This window comes from Rhinopithecus roxellana, chromosome 9, assembly GCF_007565055.1.
Source record: "Rhinopithecus roxellana isolate Shanxi Qingling chromosome 9, ASM756505v1, whole genome shotgun sequence".
NCBI lineage: Eukaryota > Metazoa > Chordata > Mammalia > Primates > Cercopithecidae > Rhinopithecus > Rhinopithecus roxellana.
This window is the reverse complement of record NC_044557.1, coordinates 109,578,887-109,597,014: the sequence shown is the minus strand read 5'-3', so window position 1 is coordinate 109,597,014 and position 18,128 is coordinate 109,578,887. Positions and strand designations below refer to the sequence as shown.

Below are 18,128 nucleotides of genomic sequence, written 5' to 3'. Positions count from 1 at the left end.
GGGTCTCTTGCCCAGCTAGAGATAGCAGAAAGATACGGGTTGGGGCAGACTGAATCACTCCAGAGTTCTTTCCACCCCCAAGCCAGACCGAGGCTTATTCACATTTAGTAGGATTCTGGAGGCCAAGCAAAGACCCAGGAAGCAGGTTTAGGGTTCAGCCTCTTTCCACTCTTTGTCATGAAAGTGGGACTCTCCAAAGAAAACAGGGACAAGAGCTCTGCTGGGGTGACCAGGGGATCCCCACCCAACTGCCATCTGGGCCTGCCTTTTATCTCTGCCTCTGCAGAGCGGGTGAGGAAACAAAAGATAGAGAAACCTAGCAAATTGAAAATGCAAAAGAGCTGTTTTTGTAAATAGACATTACACAAGAGCAGGGGCTTTTTTGGAAAGGTTTTACTGAGACAGACAGAATTAGCCAACTGGCATCATGCTGCTAATAGAGATATTTACTGTTTGAAAAAGTATATTTGTAGCTTTGGAGAACATCCTGTTGACTTTTTCTTTATTATGAAAGAAAATAGAATCTTTCCCCCCTTTGCCCTCCGTACACACAGAACTTTTTTTCTTTTTTGAGGTGGGGCAGTTGGGGTTTGGAGAAGAGGAGGGTTGAAAGAAATGTTTTCTCCATTTTGTTGCTGAGACTAAAATACCTCTTCTCCTGCCCTCTGGTGCTCATATTTATGGAATGGGAAGCAGAATCAAGCTAGGACTCCTACTCCAGAGGCAGAGAGCTCAGAACCCTCTTAATTTCTTCCAGAACTCAGAGACGCCCTGGGGAGCAAGCCCTGTCTTTACTCTGGCTCTCTGCTCACATCCCTGATTCCAAGGGGAGCACTGAGGCAAGTGTGAGGAGGAGGGAGGAGAGTCCCGAAGCCCAGTTGGGCCTCCTGCCCTGGAGCACTGCCAACCCCGGGCTGCTGTGACCTGGCAGTACCAAGGCCGCTGCTCTCAGGCTGTGGCACTATCGCTCTTGCCCCATGCCCTCCAAAGCAGCTGCTTCTCCTAAGGAAGTCCCCTGTGCCTGCAGTGGGAGAGCCACGGGGATGAAATGGGAACTCGGGGAGAAGAGGCACAAGAGTCTGCTGAAGTGCAGTTGTGTTGCCGTTCCTTTCTCCCTTCCTTGCCACCTTTCACTGCTTTCTGCAGGAATGCTCCGTTTCAGTGCAGGGAGAATCTGATCCTTCCATCAGGGCACCTGCCCAGTTTTTTGCCCACTTCTCTGGCAGAGTGGGCTCACATCTGCCATTTGGCAGCCTCGGAATAAACCCAGGAGGCTCTTCTCCTTTCATATATCCTCTCAAGCTCTGTAAAGTATTTTCCCTTAACGCATCGTACTCCAATAACTTCGTCAGGCTTTGCTCTCAAGGCCAAGGGCCCAATCCATTTTCTTGGTCTCCACTGAACGTACTGTTGCTGGACTCCAGCACTGGTGGGTATTCTTTTTAGTTTTTGGTTTTTGGGGTCTTTTGTTTGTGTTTTGTTTTGTTTTTTAGTTACGTAAGGATTGGGCGCCCAAAGACAATGATACTACCTTTCTTTGTTCTTTATGTAGCATTACCTAAGCATAGCTTTCTTCAGAAACCTTAAATCAGAGCATGTTATTTTCCAGGCCCCTTGGGCAATGCGCTTATTTTAGTCATTCATTTAATTATTCATCCAGTGCTTACTGTGTGCTCCGAACTAGACTATAAGCTGCATGAGATCTTAGAAGGAATCTGCCTTGTTCATCCTGATATCCCTAGAACCTAGCATAGTATTTGGAACAAAGGTGGCCCTTAACAAATGTTTCCTCATTCAATGAAAAGTTGAAAATAGCACTGTGCCTAGTATGGTACTTAACAAGGGTTGCCAAGAAGCATGACATACAGTCCTTGCCCTTGAGGTGCTATGTGTCATAATCCGAAAGCAGGACATTCACACATCAGAGTTAATTAGCCTGTACCCTTTACCATGCAGAGTTTACTTAAGTAATGAAAGGATGGCTCAATATTAGGAAATATGTTTACACAGTTCAACACAATAATAGGTCATAGGAGAACAAACTGGTCATCTAAATGCATGGTGAAAGGCATTGGTGGAAATCAAAAACCTAATCTTTGTAACTTTTAGTAAACTAGGAACAGAAAGATATTTTCTTACAATTAGGAACCTTCCTGGCTGAAATCAAGAAGAGCTGCCTTCGTATTTGATAGTGAGGAATCAGATGTAAAGCATTTTTACCAAAGTCGAAAACATTTTTCTATAACTTCAAGCTAATACAATAACATAAGGCAAGAAACGGGTATAAATATTGGGGAAAAAGATGAATTTTATCATATTTTCATACTCTTAAGACTGTCTACCTGGAAAGCCTAATTAGTTATTTTTCTTCTTTTCCAATTGAATTTCTTAGGCTGTATAAATTAAGTATGTAGGTATGGTGACTGGCTACAGAGTAAATGTGCCAGGAAGATAAATTGAAAAAGAGAATCCCATTTACAGTGTAACCAAAAATATAAAATTCCATGGAATGAACCTAAGACATGTATAGAGCTAAAACTTCACATGTGTTACTTTGGGATCTTAATATTTAACAAAGTATATGTAGAGGATGGATACGATAAAAAAAACCTTAAGACCAAGAGAGATAAAAAGACTTGGATGAATGAAAAGAAATATGGCTCTGAATGAGCAAACCAAAAATAGGATCTTCAAAAGTTAATCTATAAATATATTGCACTTCTGGTAATATCCTTATCAGGGGTTTTTAGGTGTAGGAGTGAGAGCATACAGCTAGTGAAATTTATCTTGAATAATTAAAACAGCCAAATTATCTGAAAAAAAATTTAATGATAAAGGATTTGCTTTGCTAAGTATCAGGAACTTTGATACATCTTAATAAATCTGTTATTGGCAAAAGAGTAGATTACTCTGTGATAGGGAATAGTAGATGCATTTAATGTTGATAAAATAATTTTTCAAAGATGGAATTTTTTAAAACTATGTTAAAACACCTAACTAGTCATACACTCAAACTCTAAATACAGCAAAGATTTAAATATAAAAAATAAACCACTAAAATTCACGTGGAAATGCAAGGGACACAGAATAGTCAAAATGATCTTGACAAAGAACAAAGCTGGAGAACTCACACTCCCCAGTCTTAATACTACAAAGCTACAGTAATGAAGGTTGTGTGGTGCTGTCATCGAGATAGACATGTAGATGAATGGAATAGAACTGAGAGTCTAGAAATAAACCCTTACATATATGGACAATTGATTTGTAACAAGGATACCAGAACAGTTCAGTGGAAAAAGAATGATCTTCAGCAAACAGTGCTGGGACAAATGGATAGCCTCTTGCCAAGGAATGAAGTTGGACCCCTACCTCACACCATATTTAAAATTAACTCAAAATGGATCAAAGACGTAAATGTAAGAGCTAAACTATAAAAGTCTTAGAAGAAAAGACAGGAGTAAATCTTCATGACCTTGGATTTGTCAAAGGATTCTTATATATGACACCAAAAGCATGAGCGACAAAAGAAAAAACAGGTAAATTGGACTTCATCAAAATGTAGAACTTTGTGCTTCAAAGGACACCATTAAGAAAGTAGAAACCCAACCCATGGATGAGAGAAAATATTTCTGATTACGGGCTAATACCCAGAATATACAAAGAACTCTTAGAACAGTAATGATAAAACAGTTTTAGAATGAGCAAAGGATTTGAATAGATGTTTCTCCAAAGATATACAAATGAACACATGAAAATATGCTCAACGTCATTAGTCATTAGAGAAATGCACATCAGAAACACTACCTGATACCCACTAGGATGACTGAAATGAAAAAGACAGTAAGTGTTGGCCAGGATGTGGAGAAATTGGAACCCTTATATACCACTGGTGGGAATGTAAAATGATACAGTTACTTTGGAAAACAGTCTGGCACATCCTCAAAAGGTTAAACAGAGTGACCATATGACCCAGCAGTTTTGCTCCTACATATCCACACAAAATCTTGAACATAAATGTTTGTCACAGCATTCATTAATACCCAAAAAGGGAAACAACCCAACTGTCCATCATATAAGTGGATAAACAAAATGTAAATCCATACCCTGAACTAGTATTCAGTGATTAAAAAAATAAAAGGATGGAGTACTGATATATGCTACAACATGGATGACCTTCAAAAACATTTTGCTAAGTGAAGGAGGCTGACACAAAAGGCCACATACAAATATAATTCTATTTCTGTGCATTGTCCAGAAAAGGCAAATTCATAGAGACAAAGCAGAGTAATGGGTGCCAGAGCTGGGGGAGGGGAGTTGCTTGCTAATAGGTGTGGGGTTTCTTTTTGGTGTGATGAAAATGTTCTGAAATTAGATAGCAGTGATTTTTGCATGATTCTGGGAATATACTAAAAACCCCAAATTGTACACTTTAAAAGGGTGAATGTTATGGTATGTTATTTAAAAATAAACCAGATTCTGAGTAAAGACGACAGATTGAATACATACATCTAATTTATCTCCCTCACAAATCCTACAAAAAGCACAGTAAAGCAATTTTTTTAAGGCATAAATCCATAGTTCAGGGAGAATAGAAGAGACATTAACAACGAAATTCGGGAATTAGAGTGCAGTTACATGAGGTAACTGACTTAGTTCCAAGAAAGTCAAATCCCAAACTGGCATTTGAGAAAACCAAGAGTTATCCCACCTTACAGAATTCTCAAAGGTTTGGGAGTTGGTGCTAAGTACCTCTAGAAGTTGGGTGAAGCCAAGGGCTGAGATCAGGGTGATTGGTTGAAAACTATGAATAGTTTAGAGCCCTAACATCTCCCTAACTCCTTATCACTGGGAGACTGTTCCCACCCCACCCTAGCAGAAGAATGAAGAGTCCTCCACCCCAACCCCCACCTCCAAAGAATTCTGTACCAGGGGACACAAAGGTGGATTTAAGGTGTAAAACTTGTAAAGGTTAAGCCTCAGGGCCCCAACTTAAATGAACTTTTTCCAAGACCCTAGAAGGAACCCCAGGCGTACCTATGTTGTGGTAAACTGAAACATAAAGTATTTATATTGCAATGAGTTTGGCAAACCTCTATCTTCATTCCTGCTTTTACTTCTTCATACTACCCCTCATGTCAGGCAGTCCTGGAGTAGCCTAGGCTTTTTTGGTGGATGGAACTAGGGAAGGGTGAATTGGGAGTATACTGTTTTAACTGTACTTTGTAAAGACATCTTTGGAAATTGTTAATAAAACAAGAAATCACAGACTCCTGAGTTGAAAATGTGTAAAGGTTACCTTTTGTGGTCAATTTTGAATTTACCTAACTAAAGAGAAAATTGGATTTAAAAATAATGGAAAACAAAAATGATAAGGTGAGTGCTTAAATATATAGAAATCATTCTGAAATCAAAGCATAATAAAACATTTTCCAATTGTACCAAAAGTGAGTAATCCATTAAGAGAACGAGATCCATTTTAAATAGGAGTGATGATTGTTAGATAACTCGGTTAACAAAGAGGAGGAGCAAATCAGAGGAACACATTGATAAAACATTTAAACTTCCAGCAGATTTAACATGAAAGACATAATGAAGATAACAAAATTCAAAATATGCTCTCCTACAAAGACATTAATGACAAACTGGTCACTCATTAATTCAAAGAACATTTAAGATTAGTCACTATACAAGAAACCTTGAAATGTGCCCTGACATCTTAGTTTATTTGCAGAGGAAACATGAGATTTTTCTAAATTTTACAACAATCCTAAAATTTAGATATTACCAGTAAGCTGAAAAAGGCTTTTCTAAACCATCAGTAGTAGAAAACAAATTTCAAACACCCATACCAGAGGAAAGAGGGAATTATCTTTTTTACTCTAAGAAAGTGATGCTACCAACTCTGTGTCACATGAAGAGGCAACTAAACCCTAAGCAGCCCAGAAATGTAGGGAGACAAAGAGGTGTGTTAGGCAGATGATTCATAAAAATACTACATTCTTTTCTGATGTTTGTGTCATTTATTAGCTTTTAAAACTTGGCATTTGTTATGCTCTTTTCTCTGCCTAAATATTCACTTTCATGCCTAGTTGTATATTTGTAATTTTCTTTAAATGGGACATACAAAATTGTATAAACTTCAAACCCGCCTCTGAGAGGGCAGCCAGCACAGCTGAGGGTGGGACTGCCCTAGTGAAGTCAGGAGGATGAAGTGAATGCATGCCCTCAGAGTGCCAAGGCACACCCCTTCCCCTCCCCACCACACAGACACACATGTGCACACATACATGCACACACAAGCTCTTCCATTGCCGAGTTCCCAGAACGGCAGGAGATTGGAAGAATCTTCTCTAAGGAATTTTACCCGCCCAAGAGAAAAGACTAGAAAGATAGTGACATCAGGGAGTTCCCCACAAAACTGTGCAGCCAGGTTGCAGATTGCCCTACCCAGTAGTTAAACATGGTTCTTGTGCTCAGAGCTTCTTGTCAACTCTTTTTGTCTCCCAGTCATATATGAGAGTAGGCAACCAAGAATTACCACACATCCAAGCAAAGCACTTAGTATGAAACATAAAGACTCAACAAAAAGAAAAAAAGCAACTTGGAGGAAAACTGAAACTATAAAGGGAAGAAGCAACTTTTTAATTAAAGCTGTTAAGATCCTCAGAGAGATAAGGCATCCATGAAATAAAAACAAGATACCATTTTAAAAGCACATCCGGAAAATTTAAAAGAGCTCTTAGAAATTAAAAATCTGATCGCAGAAAAGAAAAAAAAAAAAAACCTTCCTAGAAGCGTTAGAAGATAAAATTGAGAAACAGAAATTAGAGGACCAGGCAAGGAGGCTCAGCATCGAAATTGTAAGTTTCAGAAGTAGGAAACAGAAGACAGAAGAAATCAACAAGAAAATTTTTAAATCCCAGAACTGAAGATGATAAATTGCCAAATTGAAACAGTCCTGTGAGTACCTAGCACAGTGGATGGAAATAGACCCACATCGTTGTAAAATTATACAACACCGTGGCCAACACAATATTTTCTTATTGTGTAAGAAAATAAAAAGCGGGTTATCTACAGAGGATGGGACTCAGAATGGCTTCAGACTTTCCCACAGCAGCAGTACTGGGAAGTTAGAAGATGAGAGCAGTGCCTTTGAAATTCTGTCAGAAATTATGTCCAGCCTTCAATTCTATGCCCAAACTAGCCTGCAGGTAGAAGGAAAAGGTTTTAGGATGTGCAAAGTCTCAAAAATGACCTCCCACACATACTTTGTTCCCACCAAAATAAGGGGTAAACCAGAGGAGGACCAAGGAAAACTCATGAGAGAGAAGTCAAAGGAATCCCAGAAAGATTGGTGAAGGGAGAACTGGGGCTGAGAGCCTCACGGCTGGGGAGCAGGCAGCCAGTCCAGGCTGGAGCCAGGTGGCAGTTGCAGAGCACACTCTCCAGAAGATACAAGATAGCACCTGATATGATGAATGTATTGAAGCCAGAGTTAGACCACAGATTGAATTGGGGATAAGTACATAGACAATTAACCAAATGAAAGAAAAGTGACAATTACCAATTTTAGGGAAAGTAAAAAAAAAAAGTATGCATGTTACTATGTATTACTGCTGCATGACACATTATCCCACAACTTAGTGGCTGGAAACAACAATAAATAGTTTCTGTTGGTCAGGAATTTGGGAGTGGCATAGCTCGAGCTTTGACTTGGAAACTCTCATGAGTTTGTTACTCAGTACATCGGCTGCAACTGCAGTGCCCTAAAGCTTTAACTGAGGCTGAACAATCTGCTGGCTCCCAAGGGCAGGATGGAAGAAAAATCACAATATCCTCCTAATAGGTGACTTAATATTGAGCTAACCAAGTTATACTGTAACTATATTGAGAAGAAGAGCTGCAAGTGTGGCTTCATGAAGTGGGGATGGGTACCCAAAAATATTTTAATTAAATCCTCATCTTCCAAAGTAAAAAGTCAATAGCTAAAGTAGCTTTTTAGCGCCTAAAATCCTAACAATCTAGAGGTAGCAATATAAGCATTTATCTTTAGATGTGCAAAGGTAAATACTAGAAATTCAGTTGAGTTGAAAGTGGCTGTTTCTGGCAAATGAGATTAGAGAGTCCTGGGAGCTAAGGTTTTCCTTAAGAAATCTTGTTGCCTTATTAGACTATGCACACTATAACTTTGATACTAATAACTAGTTTAGATTAACAAAGGGAAGCCATAAAAGTAAGTAAACATAGGTGAATAGTTGCAAGTTGATGGAGTGGAGGAAGCAGGTCGTCCTCATTTTGATACCAGAAGAAGAAATCACAAAAGAAAAGGCAGATTTAATAGATTTGATTTCATACTCATCAAAAACTTATGCACATTAAACACAAACATGTACAGAAGTGAAAGGCAAACACTGATCCGGGGAAAAAAGTCCTGCTATACAAACCAAAGGGTGGTTAGTAAAATGTAAATTGTTTCAATCTTTTCAAAAATATTAAATGTTTCAATCTGTCTCTAGGGCAGTTTGTCAAATACAGAATTGATCCTGTATGACTCTTGGTGCACACGAAGATTTAGCTATTAGAGTTTTTGTTCATAATAGAAGAAAAATGTGAAACAGTTGAAATGACCAGCAGTAAGTGATGAGGTTACGGAAATAAAACGAGTGGTACACTTCCATTGTATACCTGAACCACTCGTTTTACTTCTGTAGCTCTTAAAAATCAGGAGAGTGAAAATAATATATTCTCATAAAACCATTCGTGATATATATTTCTTTCACTTTTTAATTTAAAACTTACGTGAATATTTACATATACACATGCACACATATGTACACACTGTGTGAGTCAGGGTATTAATGTTTTCCTTTGGGGTTGTGTGTGAGTGTGTGCGTGCACTTTTTCCTTTGCGTTTTTCTATGTCTTCCAAGTTTTTAACACTGATCAGGTGCTATTTTTGTAGTCAAGAAAAAAAACAGGGGTTTTTTTGGTTTATTTGAAAAAAAATGTGGAAAGTGCAAAGAAGAAAACAGTAATCATATTCTCACCACCCAGAATTAGCCACTACCAACATTTGGCATATTTGCTTCAGTTTTTCTTTCTGTAAATTTTAAAAATATAAATAACAACACTAAAACATTAACCTTGGCCATATTTTAGATCTGAAATCATGGCTGGGTTTTTCTCCCTCTTCTTTTCCTCCCTTATCCCCCCCACCCACCCCCTCCCCTTTTATTTCTCAAGATTTCTGCAATGAGCATGTTTTTCTATATAATTGTTTTAAAGTTACTGTTTCTCATGTGAATACTTTTTGAGGAGATGAACTGTAATTAACTGTGAAGGGTAGAATTTTTTAAATGCCAAATAAGTCTTAGACATTTAGAAGAAGGTGGCCGGGCGCGGTGGCTCAAGCCTGTAATCCCAGCACTTTGGAAGGCCGAGACGGGCGGATCACGAGGTCAGGAGATCGAAACCATCCTGGCTAACACGGTGAAATCCCGTCTCTACTAAAAATTTAGCTGGGCGAGGTGGCGGGCGCCTGTAGTCCCAGCTACTCGGGAGGCCGAGGCAGGAGAATGGCGTGAACCCGGGAGGCGGAGCTTGCAGTGAGCTGAGATCGCGCCACTGCACTCCAGCCTGGGGGCAGAGCGAGACTCTGTCTCAAAAAAAAAAAAAAAAAAAGTAAGAAGTTTTCCTGGGAGCAGAGAAAGCATTCCATAGAGGTGGGGTAGCCATTTGTCCTGGTTGCCCTGGGCAGTCCAAGTTGTTCTGATGACATGTACTCCAAAATGTCCCGGTTTGAGACAGGAAATTATAAGGAGTCTAGATTTGGGGGATTAATGAACAGCCACTTGGCTGAATCATGGCAGTTGTACTGAGTGAATAGGAAAGAAATTAAAAGTAAGATTGAGACCATATTACAGAAGCCTGTTGAATACTAATGTAAGTTCCTCCACTGATTCTAGGGCTGAGGCAGGAAATGTACAAGATGCGCTTGGTACATGTTGTAGTGCCAGAAAGTAAGGAAATACTAAACACACACACATACGTACATACATACATACATACCTATGTTGATGTGGATATGTCAAAGGGACACAGGCCAACTGAAAGAGCTGCCAGTGGTGAAAGCTGGAACAGTTTGAGCATCAAAATAATGTATTGGATTATAACCCAAAATATAAGCTAAATATCTATGAGTCCATGCTGATATTGAATGGTTGAATAAATAAGAAATAGGACTCTGCATGATGCTTTCCTCCCAAGGAGTGCAGTAGGGAAAGGGAGAAGGGGGAGTAACTTCACAGTAGGAAGCTGGGAAAGATGACCCTGATCAGCCTGGTGATCAAGGTTCACATCAGCAGGGTAAGGCATGTTGACATCGTGGACCCTGGGCATGTTGTAGTGAGGATGACTCTTCTGCTCTGTGATCTACCCCGAAAGCCGTAACTCCAGTCTAGTCAGGAGAAAAGCATCAGACAAATCCAAGTTGGCATTCTATAAATGCCTGACCAGCACTTCTTAAAACTGATATGGTCATCAAAAGCAGGGAGAGATTTAGAAACTGTCACAGCCAAGCAGAGCCTCGGGGCACATAGCGACTGAAGGTGACGTGGTGACCTGGGTGGGATGCTGGAACTGAGAAACGACATGGAGAAAACTGAGGAGGTCTAAAGAAAGGATAGTCTTGACCCTGTCTCTGTTGGTTCACTGATTGTGACCAATGTACCACACCAATATCGGATGTTAATAAAAAGGGAAACTGAGGGTGGGCAACATAGGAATTACATACTTCCTTCACAATTTTTCTTTAAATCTAAAACTTTTTCAATGTGAAGGATTTTTTTAAAGTGTTCTCATAGGGCTTTTGAGCAGGTGAGTTGAAAAATAATTAGAACAGTATGATAGGTCTCTGTGATCGTCAGTAACTGTGATGAAAATACAAGGAGAGACCTGTTCTGTCTGTGTGGTGTACATCACCCCTTATTGTGCCAGAGCACCCAGTTCAGCACAAACTTCCTCCCGTTCATTTCCAGACCCTTAAGAACAATGAGCCCCTTGGAATTCCACAGGACTTTAAAACTAGGTATTTTCATTACATACTTATAACAAATTCATATGAAAAGAGTATTGAACTGTGGGTAGCAGAGAGAAAACTGGGCTGGACAGCAGGGGTCCTGGTTGCTTCTTCCTGGTTCTCTTGTGAGCCAGCAGAGTGACCCTGGGCTTGTCACTGAACCTCTCTGGATCCGCTTCCTCATCTACAAAAGGAGAGGTTTGAACTGGGGAAAAAATTTCTATGGTAACTTACAGTTCTAAAAATACCATGATACTAAATTAAGGTTTAGAGGGAGGCTGTAGCACCACAAATAATGGAATCTACGTTTCTGATTTCTTGGTCCCTTGTCTACAGTACTAAACTCCAAGAATCGTTTTGAAGACCACTCTGAGACTTCTTTAGAATTCTCATCCTACTCCCCATATTCTTGGAGTGGAGATTCAGTTTAGAATTCCAGTTTTAGATAAGCTGAAGGGATTCCAACTCCTTTGTTTCATAGTTTAAGAAACTGGGCTCCAGAGAGATTGAGATTTGTTCAAATCACAAAACGAGTCGGAGGCAGAGGCCAGGTTTTCTGATATCAGGTCTAGAGCGCTTTCACCTGCAGCATGCTTCCCACAGAATACGGGCTGTCTTTTTACAATGCCACCAGGACCTCATTTGCACTGTCTCCAGCGTGGTCCTTGAGGGCAATTGCTGGCTGTCCAAAAACCATCATGTCTGTCAGCTCTAATCCCTGAGAATGGGAAAAGTAACCAGGGTGCAGGGAAGGGACCCATCTCCCTGTGAACCTTTCCTCTTTAGGTCTGAGAAAGGAAACAATTTCATTTTTTCTTTCCCTTTCATTTCCAGACCTTACCTTTCCTCCTTGGTTATTATGTAGCCAGAAATTATTTGTTTACAGAAGATGCGAATCAGCCAGCCCCTGAAGGGTTAACACTCCCAAATTATGGGGCTGGGTTAACAATAAACAGGATGTCCTCCAGAAATTAAATTTAAACTGCTGTGACTCAGGCTGGCCCATCCCCTCCATTGGATCGCTGCTTGGGGTCATTATCGGTGGTTAATTACACCCTTGGGTTTAGCAACAGTGTGTTGGTCAGTCTGGGCCAAAGGAAAGCAGGCTCAGGGAGAAGGAGTTGTGGAGGGAAGGGTGGGACCTGGGCCTGGTGGAGCGGGTCTGGTGTATTGTGGAAGCGGGAGGTTTGAATGGAAGAGCCAAAAGGAGAGGGATGAGCATGGCTGGCTGAGAGCCCTCTGCCGGAGCTGATCCCAGGGATTCTTGACTCACTTCCTACCTGGGGTCGAGAGCCTACCCTTTCCATAGCCACTGGGATGCACTTTCTAGCCTGGCCGCTTTTCTTCCTGGAATCAGAGAATCATAGAATGCTCAGTGCCTCAAGGAAGCTCCTAAATTACCTACTTTAATCTATTCATTTTATGGAGCAGGAAATGGAGTCCTAGTGCCCAGTGCAGCCGTCACCTGCCAAAGGGCAGCCTGCTCAGTGGAAGCAGAGGCCAGGCTAATGCTCAGGTTGAGACTCCTAGACCCATGATCCTCTTTCTGCTGTACCATGCTGTAAAGTAGGGAATCTGAGGTGCAGCTCTTCGTAACAAGTCCAAGGCAGACTTGGGCTGGATTTCAGATTCTTTTCCAAGCTAGCAGCTTTTTGATTTTGTGAGTTTTCCCAGGGAAATAATCCAGCCTGGCCAATCATTAATGCCTCTGTTATTTATTACCTCTCCCCAGTCTCCCAAGAAGATTTACAGATCCACAGTTTGCCCCTCTATAGAGAAGCAGTGAAGGACCTAATATAGACCATAGTGGTTCGTGATTTCAAGGATAGCTGTTATAGTGAGTCTGCAGTGAGTCTGTAATTTCTGAGTTTGCAACTCCTCAAGACACAAGGTCTTATTGTTATTCACAGGGTGTCTCCCCTTTCCTGCCCTTCTCACCTTTCCTTTCCTTTCCTCCCCTCCTCCTCCTCTTTCTTCCCTTCTGTTCCCTTCCTTTATCTCTTTAAGAGACAGGGTCTCCTTCTGTTGTCCAGGCTAGGGTGCAGTGGTATGATCATAATTCACTCCAACCTCGAACTCCTGGGCTTAAGTGATCCTACTGTTTCAGCCTCTCAAGTGACTGGGACTACAGGCATGTGCCACCACACCCGGCTGATTTTTGGTGGTGGTGGTTGTTTTGAGATAGGATCTTGCTGTATTGCCCAGTCTAGTCTTGAACTCCTGGTTCAAGCAGTCCTCCACCTGGGCCTCCCAAAGTGCTGGGATTACAGGTATGAGCTGCCATACCAAACTGAATTTTTTTTTTTTTTTTGAGATAGGGTCTTGCTCTGTCACTTAGGCTAGAGTACAGTGGTGCAATTATAGCTCACTACAGCCTCAGACTCCTTGCCCTCACCTTTTCATTGTCTTTAAATGACAGACTGTCAGTAGCAAAGATGTTCTGGGGCAGAACAATCTGTGTCTGACACTGTAGGTGGGAGGACCTCTCTCTAACCAAGCCCAGATGCCAGTGGTTGTATGCCCAACAGGGCACATGGTCCAAGTACCAAGTAGCAAGCCATGGCCATGCTTCCTCACCCTCCTGGAGGAAAGTGGCATGTACTGTACTGATACTTTCAGCTGCATCCTTCCCCACTTCTCACAATATCCCTCTTTGTCTCTTTCTCTTATAGGATTCCTTTTAAGATTGGGCAGCCCAAGAAACAGATTGTGCCCAAAACAGTGAGTAACTCGATTGTTGTGCTGTGAGATTCAGTTCTGTATCACATGGCCTTTGCGTAGAACCAAAGCTTTGAATCAACACATCTTGGGGCTGGGAAGACGGCAGCCTGGGCCTTATTCCCGCTTATGCAGATCTAGAACCTCACACAGACTGGGGCTTAGAGGGGCCTCCTGTCCTGGGACATTTCCCCTAGGAAAGGTTAGCCTGGGCTCTTTATCGTCCTTGGGCAGGTGGAAGAGGTGGATTAAAAAAATGTAGAGAAAGATATTGCTTCAGAACAGTCCACCTCTAGGGACTGGCTTGCAGTCTACACTTTTCCTAAGAGTGTTCCTGAAACAGAGGCCCCCACCAAAGATATTGCCCAGGCATTTATTTCTGTTACCTCAGCTGCAGAAAAGTCCAGGAAGCTTTTCCCGGTGGCCTCAGCCTGTTTGTCCCAACTTCCAAATGCATTCTTGGCCATGACCCAGAGTCACTCAGCAGGAAGGGAAGGTTGAATCCCACCCCCCTTTAAGCCCACAGTTTTTATCCCTAGAATGTTCTTATCTCCAGAATGGGAAAGGAAGAAAATCGTAGATTCTTGGGAAGTTAGAGCTGGAAGCTCGTAGAGATCATCTAGTCCAACCTCCTGATTTTTCTTGATGAAGAAAATGAGACCCATGGAAAGTTGCAGCGACTTTCTCAAGTTATAAAAACCCCACACTGGCAAAGCTGGAGTTAGAACTCAGGCGTGAGCCCGTGGCCGATACTCTTTCCATTGCCTGATGCTTCCCTGGGCTGTGAAGCCCTCCCATTGTTTTGGAATCCCAGTGCAAAATGGCCTTTTCAACCTCCTGACCCATAAATCTGAGTAGGTCTCTTGGTTTTAATGTGGGAGACCACAACTGTAGAGCCTCTCTGATGTGACAGCTACAGAAAGTCCAGTGCTGTGCTGGTGGCAGAGGCCCTCGTCTGTCATCCCAGCCCCTGACAGTTCTTGTCTTACTAGCTTCTCCCCTCCTTGGCAGAGCTCTCAAAAGCATAGGAAAGAGATTGCTTCAGTCTGGTGAGAAGTTTGGCACACATCTGACCAATGGCCCCATCTCTAGCAAATCCAAAGTAAGATCACTTGAGAGGACACAGGCCCAAGTTAAAAGCACCCTGACAGGGTACAGTGGCTTATGCCCGTAATCCCAACACTTTGGAAGGCCGAGGTGGGGGGACGATTTTAAGCAAGAATTTTGAGACCAGCCTGGGCAACAAAGAGAGACCCCAACTCTACAAAAAAAAAATGCACGCCTGTAGTCCCAGCTACTTGGGAGGCTAAAGCAGGAGGATTGCTTGAGCGCAGGAGTTCAAGGCCACAGTGAGCTCTGATTGCACCACTGCACTCCACCCTAGGTAATAGACTGAGACCCTGTCTGTTAAAAAGAGAAAAAAAAGCTGGGGAGGGGGGCCTCTCTCTGCTTCATGCAGAGGCAGATTGCTGACCAACTCAGCGATGACCTCTCATGCAGAGGCTGACCATCTGTAGAGGCTCTCAGCTGAAGTCCAGAGAATCTGGGTGTGCATATGTTGGGCTCTAGCCGGCTGCAGGAAGTGGGAAGGTGTGGCTTTGAGTCTCCAGAGTTTAATCCATGACAGATCTGAAAGAGAAGTGGTTTCAAGAGGGGTATTTTACTCTGAATGCTCACTATAAACGAAAACCTTCCCAGCACCCCAATCTTTATCACAATGAACTTTGTTCTCCACAGAAAGTGTAGGCAAACCAGCTGCTTTGCCAGTGTGTTGGTGGCAAGATCTCTGGCTCCGTTCATCTAAGGAGTGGCAAGGACTCACAGTGAGGGCAGATGCACACAGGGTGTCTCTCTTCCCTTCCTCACATCTGTCTTGCTGGAGATGGAATTGTGGTCCTCTGATTATGGCATCTGCTCTCTGATAGACTGGGGGTCAGGTAGGGGTTAAGAAGCCAGGTTTGGGAGGCTGGCGCCCTGGGTCCACATCCTGGCTCTGCCACATGCTGTCTGTGACCTTGGGCAAGTTTCTTAACCTCTAGAGCCTTTGTTTTCTCATTTATAAAATGAGGATGATGACAGTACCTGTGTCACAGATGTTACTTTGAGGCTCACACAAGGTAATACATTGAAGGCACCTAACACGGTGTCTGGCACAAAATAAGTCCCCAGTTAATATTAACTACATCACAGGAAGCTGGTTGATTTGACCCTCTTTATGAACCATCGGGGACTCAGCCTGTCCCAGGCAGCTAGATTTCCCAGTGCAACAAAGTCGGCTAGGCCTTTGATCTCTCACAAGGAATCACAGCTGAGCTACAACTTGGAGTAGTTATTTGCTTCCCTGGCCTAGACCCCTCTACTCCCCAGAGGCACTAAAGTAGAAGTAGCAAGACCCTGCCTCTTCAGTCTCGTTCCCCACCCACCACCCCCTCCCGGCCCCCGAAACAGGCCTGGGCTGTGCGGCTGTCTCAGCATCTCTGGCAGCTGCCCTCGGACAGCAGTGACGCACTCTGTTGTTCCTGCCCAGGCACTTTCAGGGAGGGGAGCAGCTGTGGCTGCCTGGGTTATTGGAAGTCATGGAGCCCCTGTCATGGGAAGAAATGCTCATGTTATCTTCAGGGAGTTTCAGGAGGTTTTTGGCTCAGGGCACCCAACTGTCAGGCACAAAGACAGCATTGTGTCCCTACCCTCACTGTTCTCCTGTGCCCAGGTTATTAACACAAATTCCATTATTGTCAAGGCTTTGGCTAGAATGACTTGTTACTGCTGGGGCTGACCATTAGAACTGAGATGGAGGAACAAAAGCTCCCCCAATCCCGATCCTCACCTTCCACCCAGTCCCCTCCCGCTCCCCAGGTCCCATAAAGTGGCTGGAGCATCTTAGCACAGAAAGAAGCCGCCGCACCTTCCTGCATAACCTGGGAAGATGGAAGAGCTCTTCTAAGCTTTGCTCTTTGTGTCCGCCTGAAACAAGGGTTACTGTGAGTCTTGCACACAAGGAACATGCACTCCAAGGTTCCTAGCCGGGTGGGTGCGCTGCAAAGTGAGGGCGAAGAGAGTCTGGCCACATGCAGCCTCTCCACTGGAGAAGGATTTTCACCTGCCAGGCGACAGGGCCCTTAGCCTCATTAATCCTGCTAGAACACACCTACAGGGAGCCCACTTTCCACCCAGAGCATCCCTTGAAGGAGGGGGCTTCCCAGAGTGCTGAGGAATCTGGGCTTCTCAGACTGCGATCAGATGCACCTCAGCCCTGGGATCAGAGCCCCAGCCCTGCCTGCCAGTTTCCTTTTTCACTTCACCATGAGCATAAGTTTGGGTGGGAACTCAGCCTGTTCATTCACTTAATACTGAGTTCCCACTCTGTGCCAGGGCATGACCTGTGCACTGCCAATAGAGCAGAGAACAGCAAAACCCCTTCCTCCCACCGTGGGCCTTGGAGAATGAATGCAGGGAGTGGCCAAAGGTAGTGTCTGGGGCTTGGTTCTCCCTGCACTAACCTCGCCAGCCTGGCCCAGCTTGCCCTGATCCCCTGACGGTCCGTGCACATGTGTTTATACTTGCATTGTTGACTGGGGTCCAATTGCCTTTTTGGCAAAGGCATCAAGCATTCAAAGATGTTCAGATCTTTTCTGTCTGGCTCTTTTCCTCAGAATGAGGCTCCAGTGTGTCCCTTTAGTCCCTTAGCCATTATCTGAGAGGCTAGAATTCTGGCAGTGTCCCCGTGCATCTTTCCCCAGTGAAGGAGAGAGCTCTCGGACCAGCGAGCTAGAGAAGCAACCCACCCGGGCCGCTGGAAGCAGGGAGGTGAAATGTGTCCGAACTCCTCTCAGGCTGTCAGATGGCCTTGAGCGGCACCAAGTAGAAAACGCACTTCCGCCCCCAACCTGCTCTTCGGCTTCATTGTGAGACCTCGAGTTCCTCAGCTTCCAGAATGATCCAACCTAGCTGAAAACGTGAAGTCCCTCCCGATACAAGTCCAAACAGTCCCCAGCCAGGGAGACCAGGTGTTCTCTGACATCCCACACACATCGGCACACTTGGGGGATTGCAAAAGAGAGGAAGGGAGCCAAAGGCTGGGGCCCCAGGTTACAGCTGACACTCAGCACCCCTCCCAAAGAGCACCCCTGTGTGTTCTGGATCTCTAGAAGAGTTTGGTTTGGGCCAAGTAGGGCTTAGTTTTAATTTTCTCTTTCTGGAAATAAATACTTTTAGTAAGTAAAGATGCTGCTCAGCTGTCATATCCTGCAAAGTTAGAAGAAAGATGTGGGCCAGGCGCAGTGGCTCATGCCTGTAATCCCAGCACTTTGGGAGGCCAAGGCAGGCAGATCAC

At 43.4% G+C, this 18,128-nt stretch overlaps 1 protein-coding gene across 2 annotated transcripts in view; it reads left to right on the top strand.

Annotated features, from left to right (window-relative positions):
- BIN3 (bridging integrator 3) overlaps positions 1-18,128 on the top strand; it is a 47,964-nt gene that overhangs the window by 10,077 nt on the left and 19,759 nt on the right. Inside the window, exon 2 of one of the 2 annotated variants that reach the window (XM_010365385.2) lies at positions 13,750-13,798. The exons of the other annotated variant lie outside the window; for it this stretch is intronic. Within the exon in view, the coding sequence (XP_010363687.1) occupies positions 13,750-13,798 (49 nt within the window). The remainder of the gene's footprint in view (positions 1-13,749; positions 13,799-18,128) is intronic. 2 annotated transcript variants of the gene reach the window in all.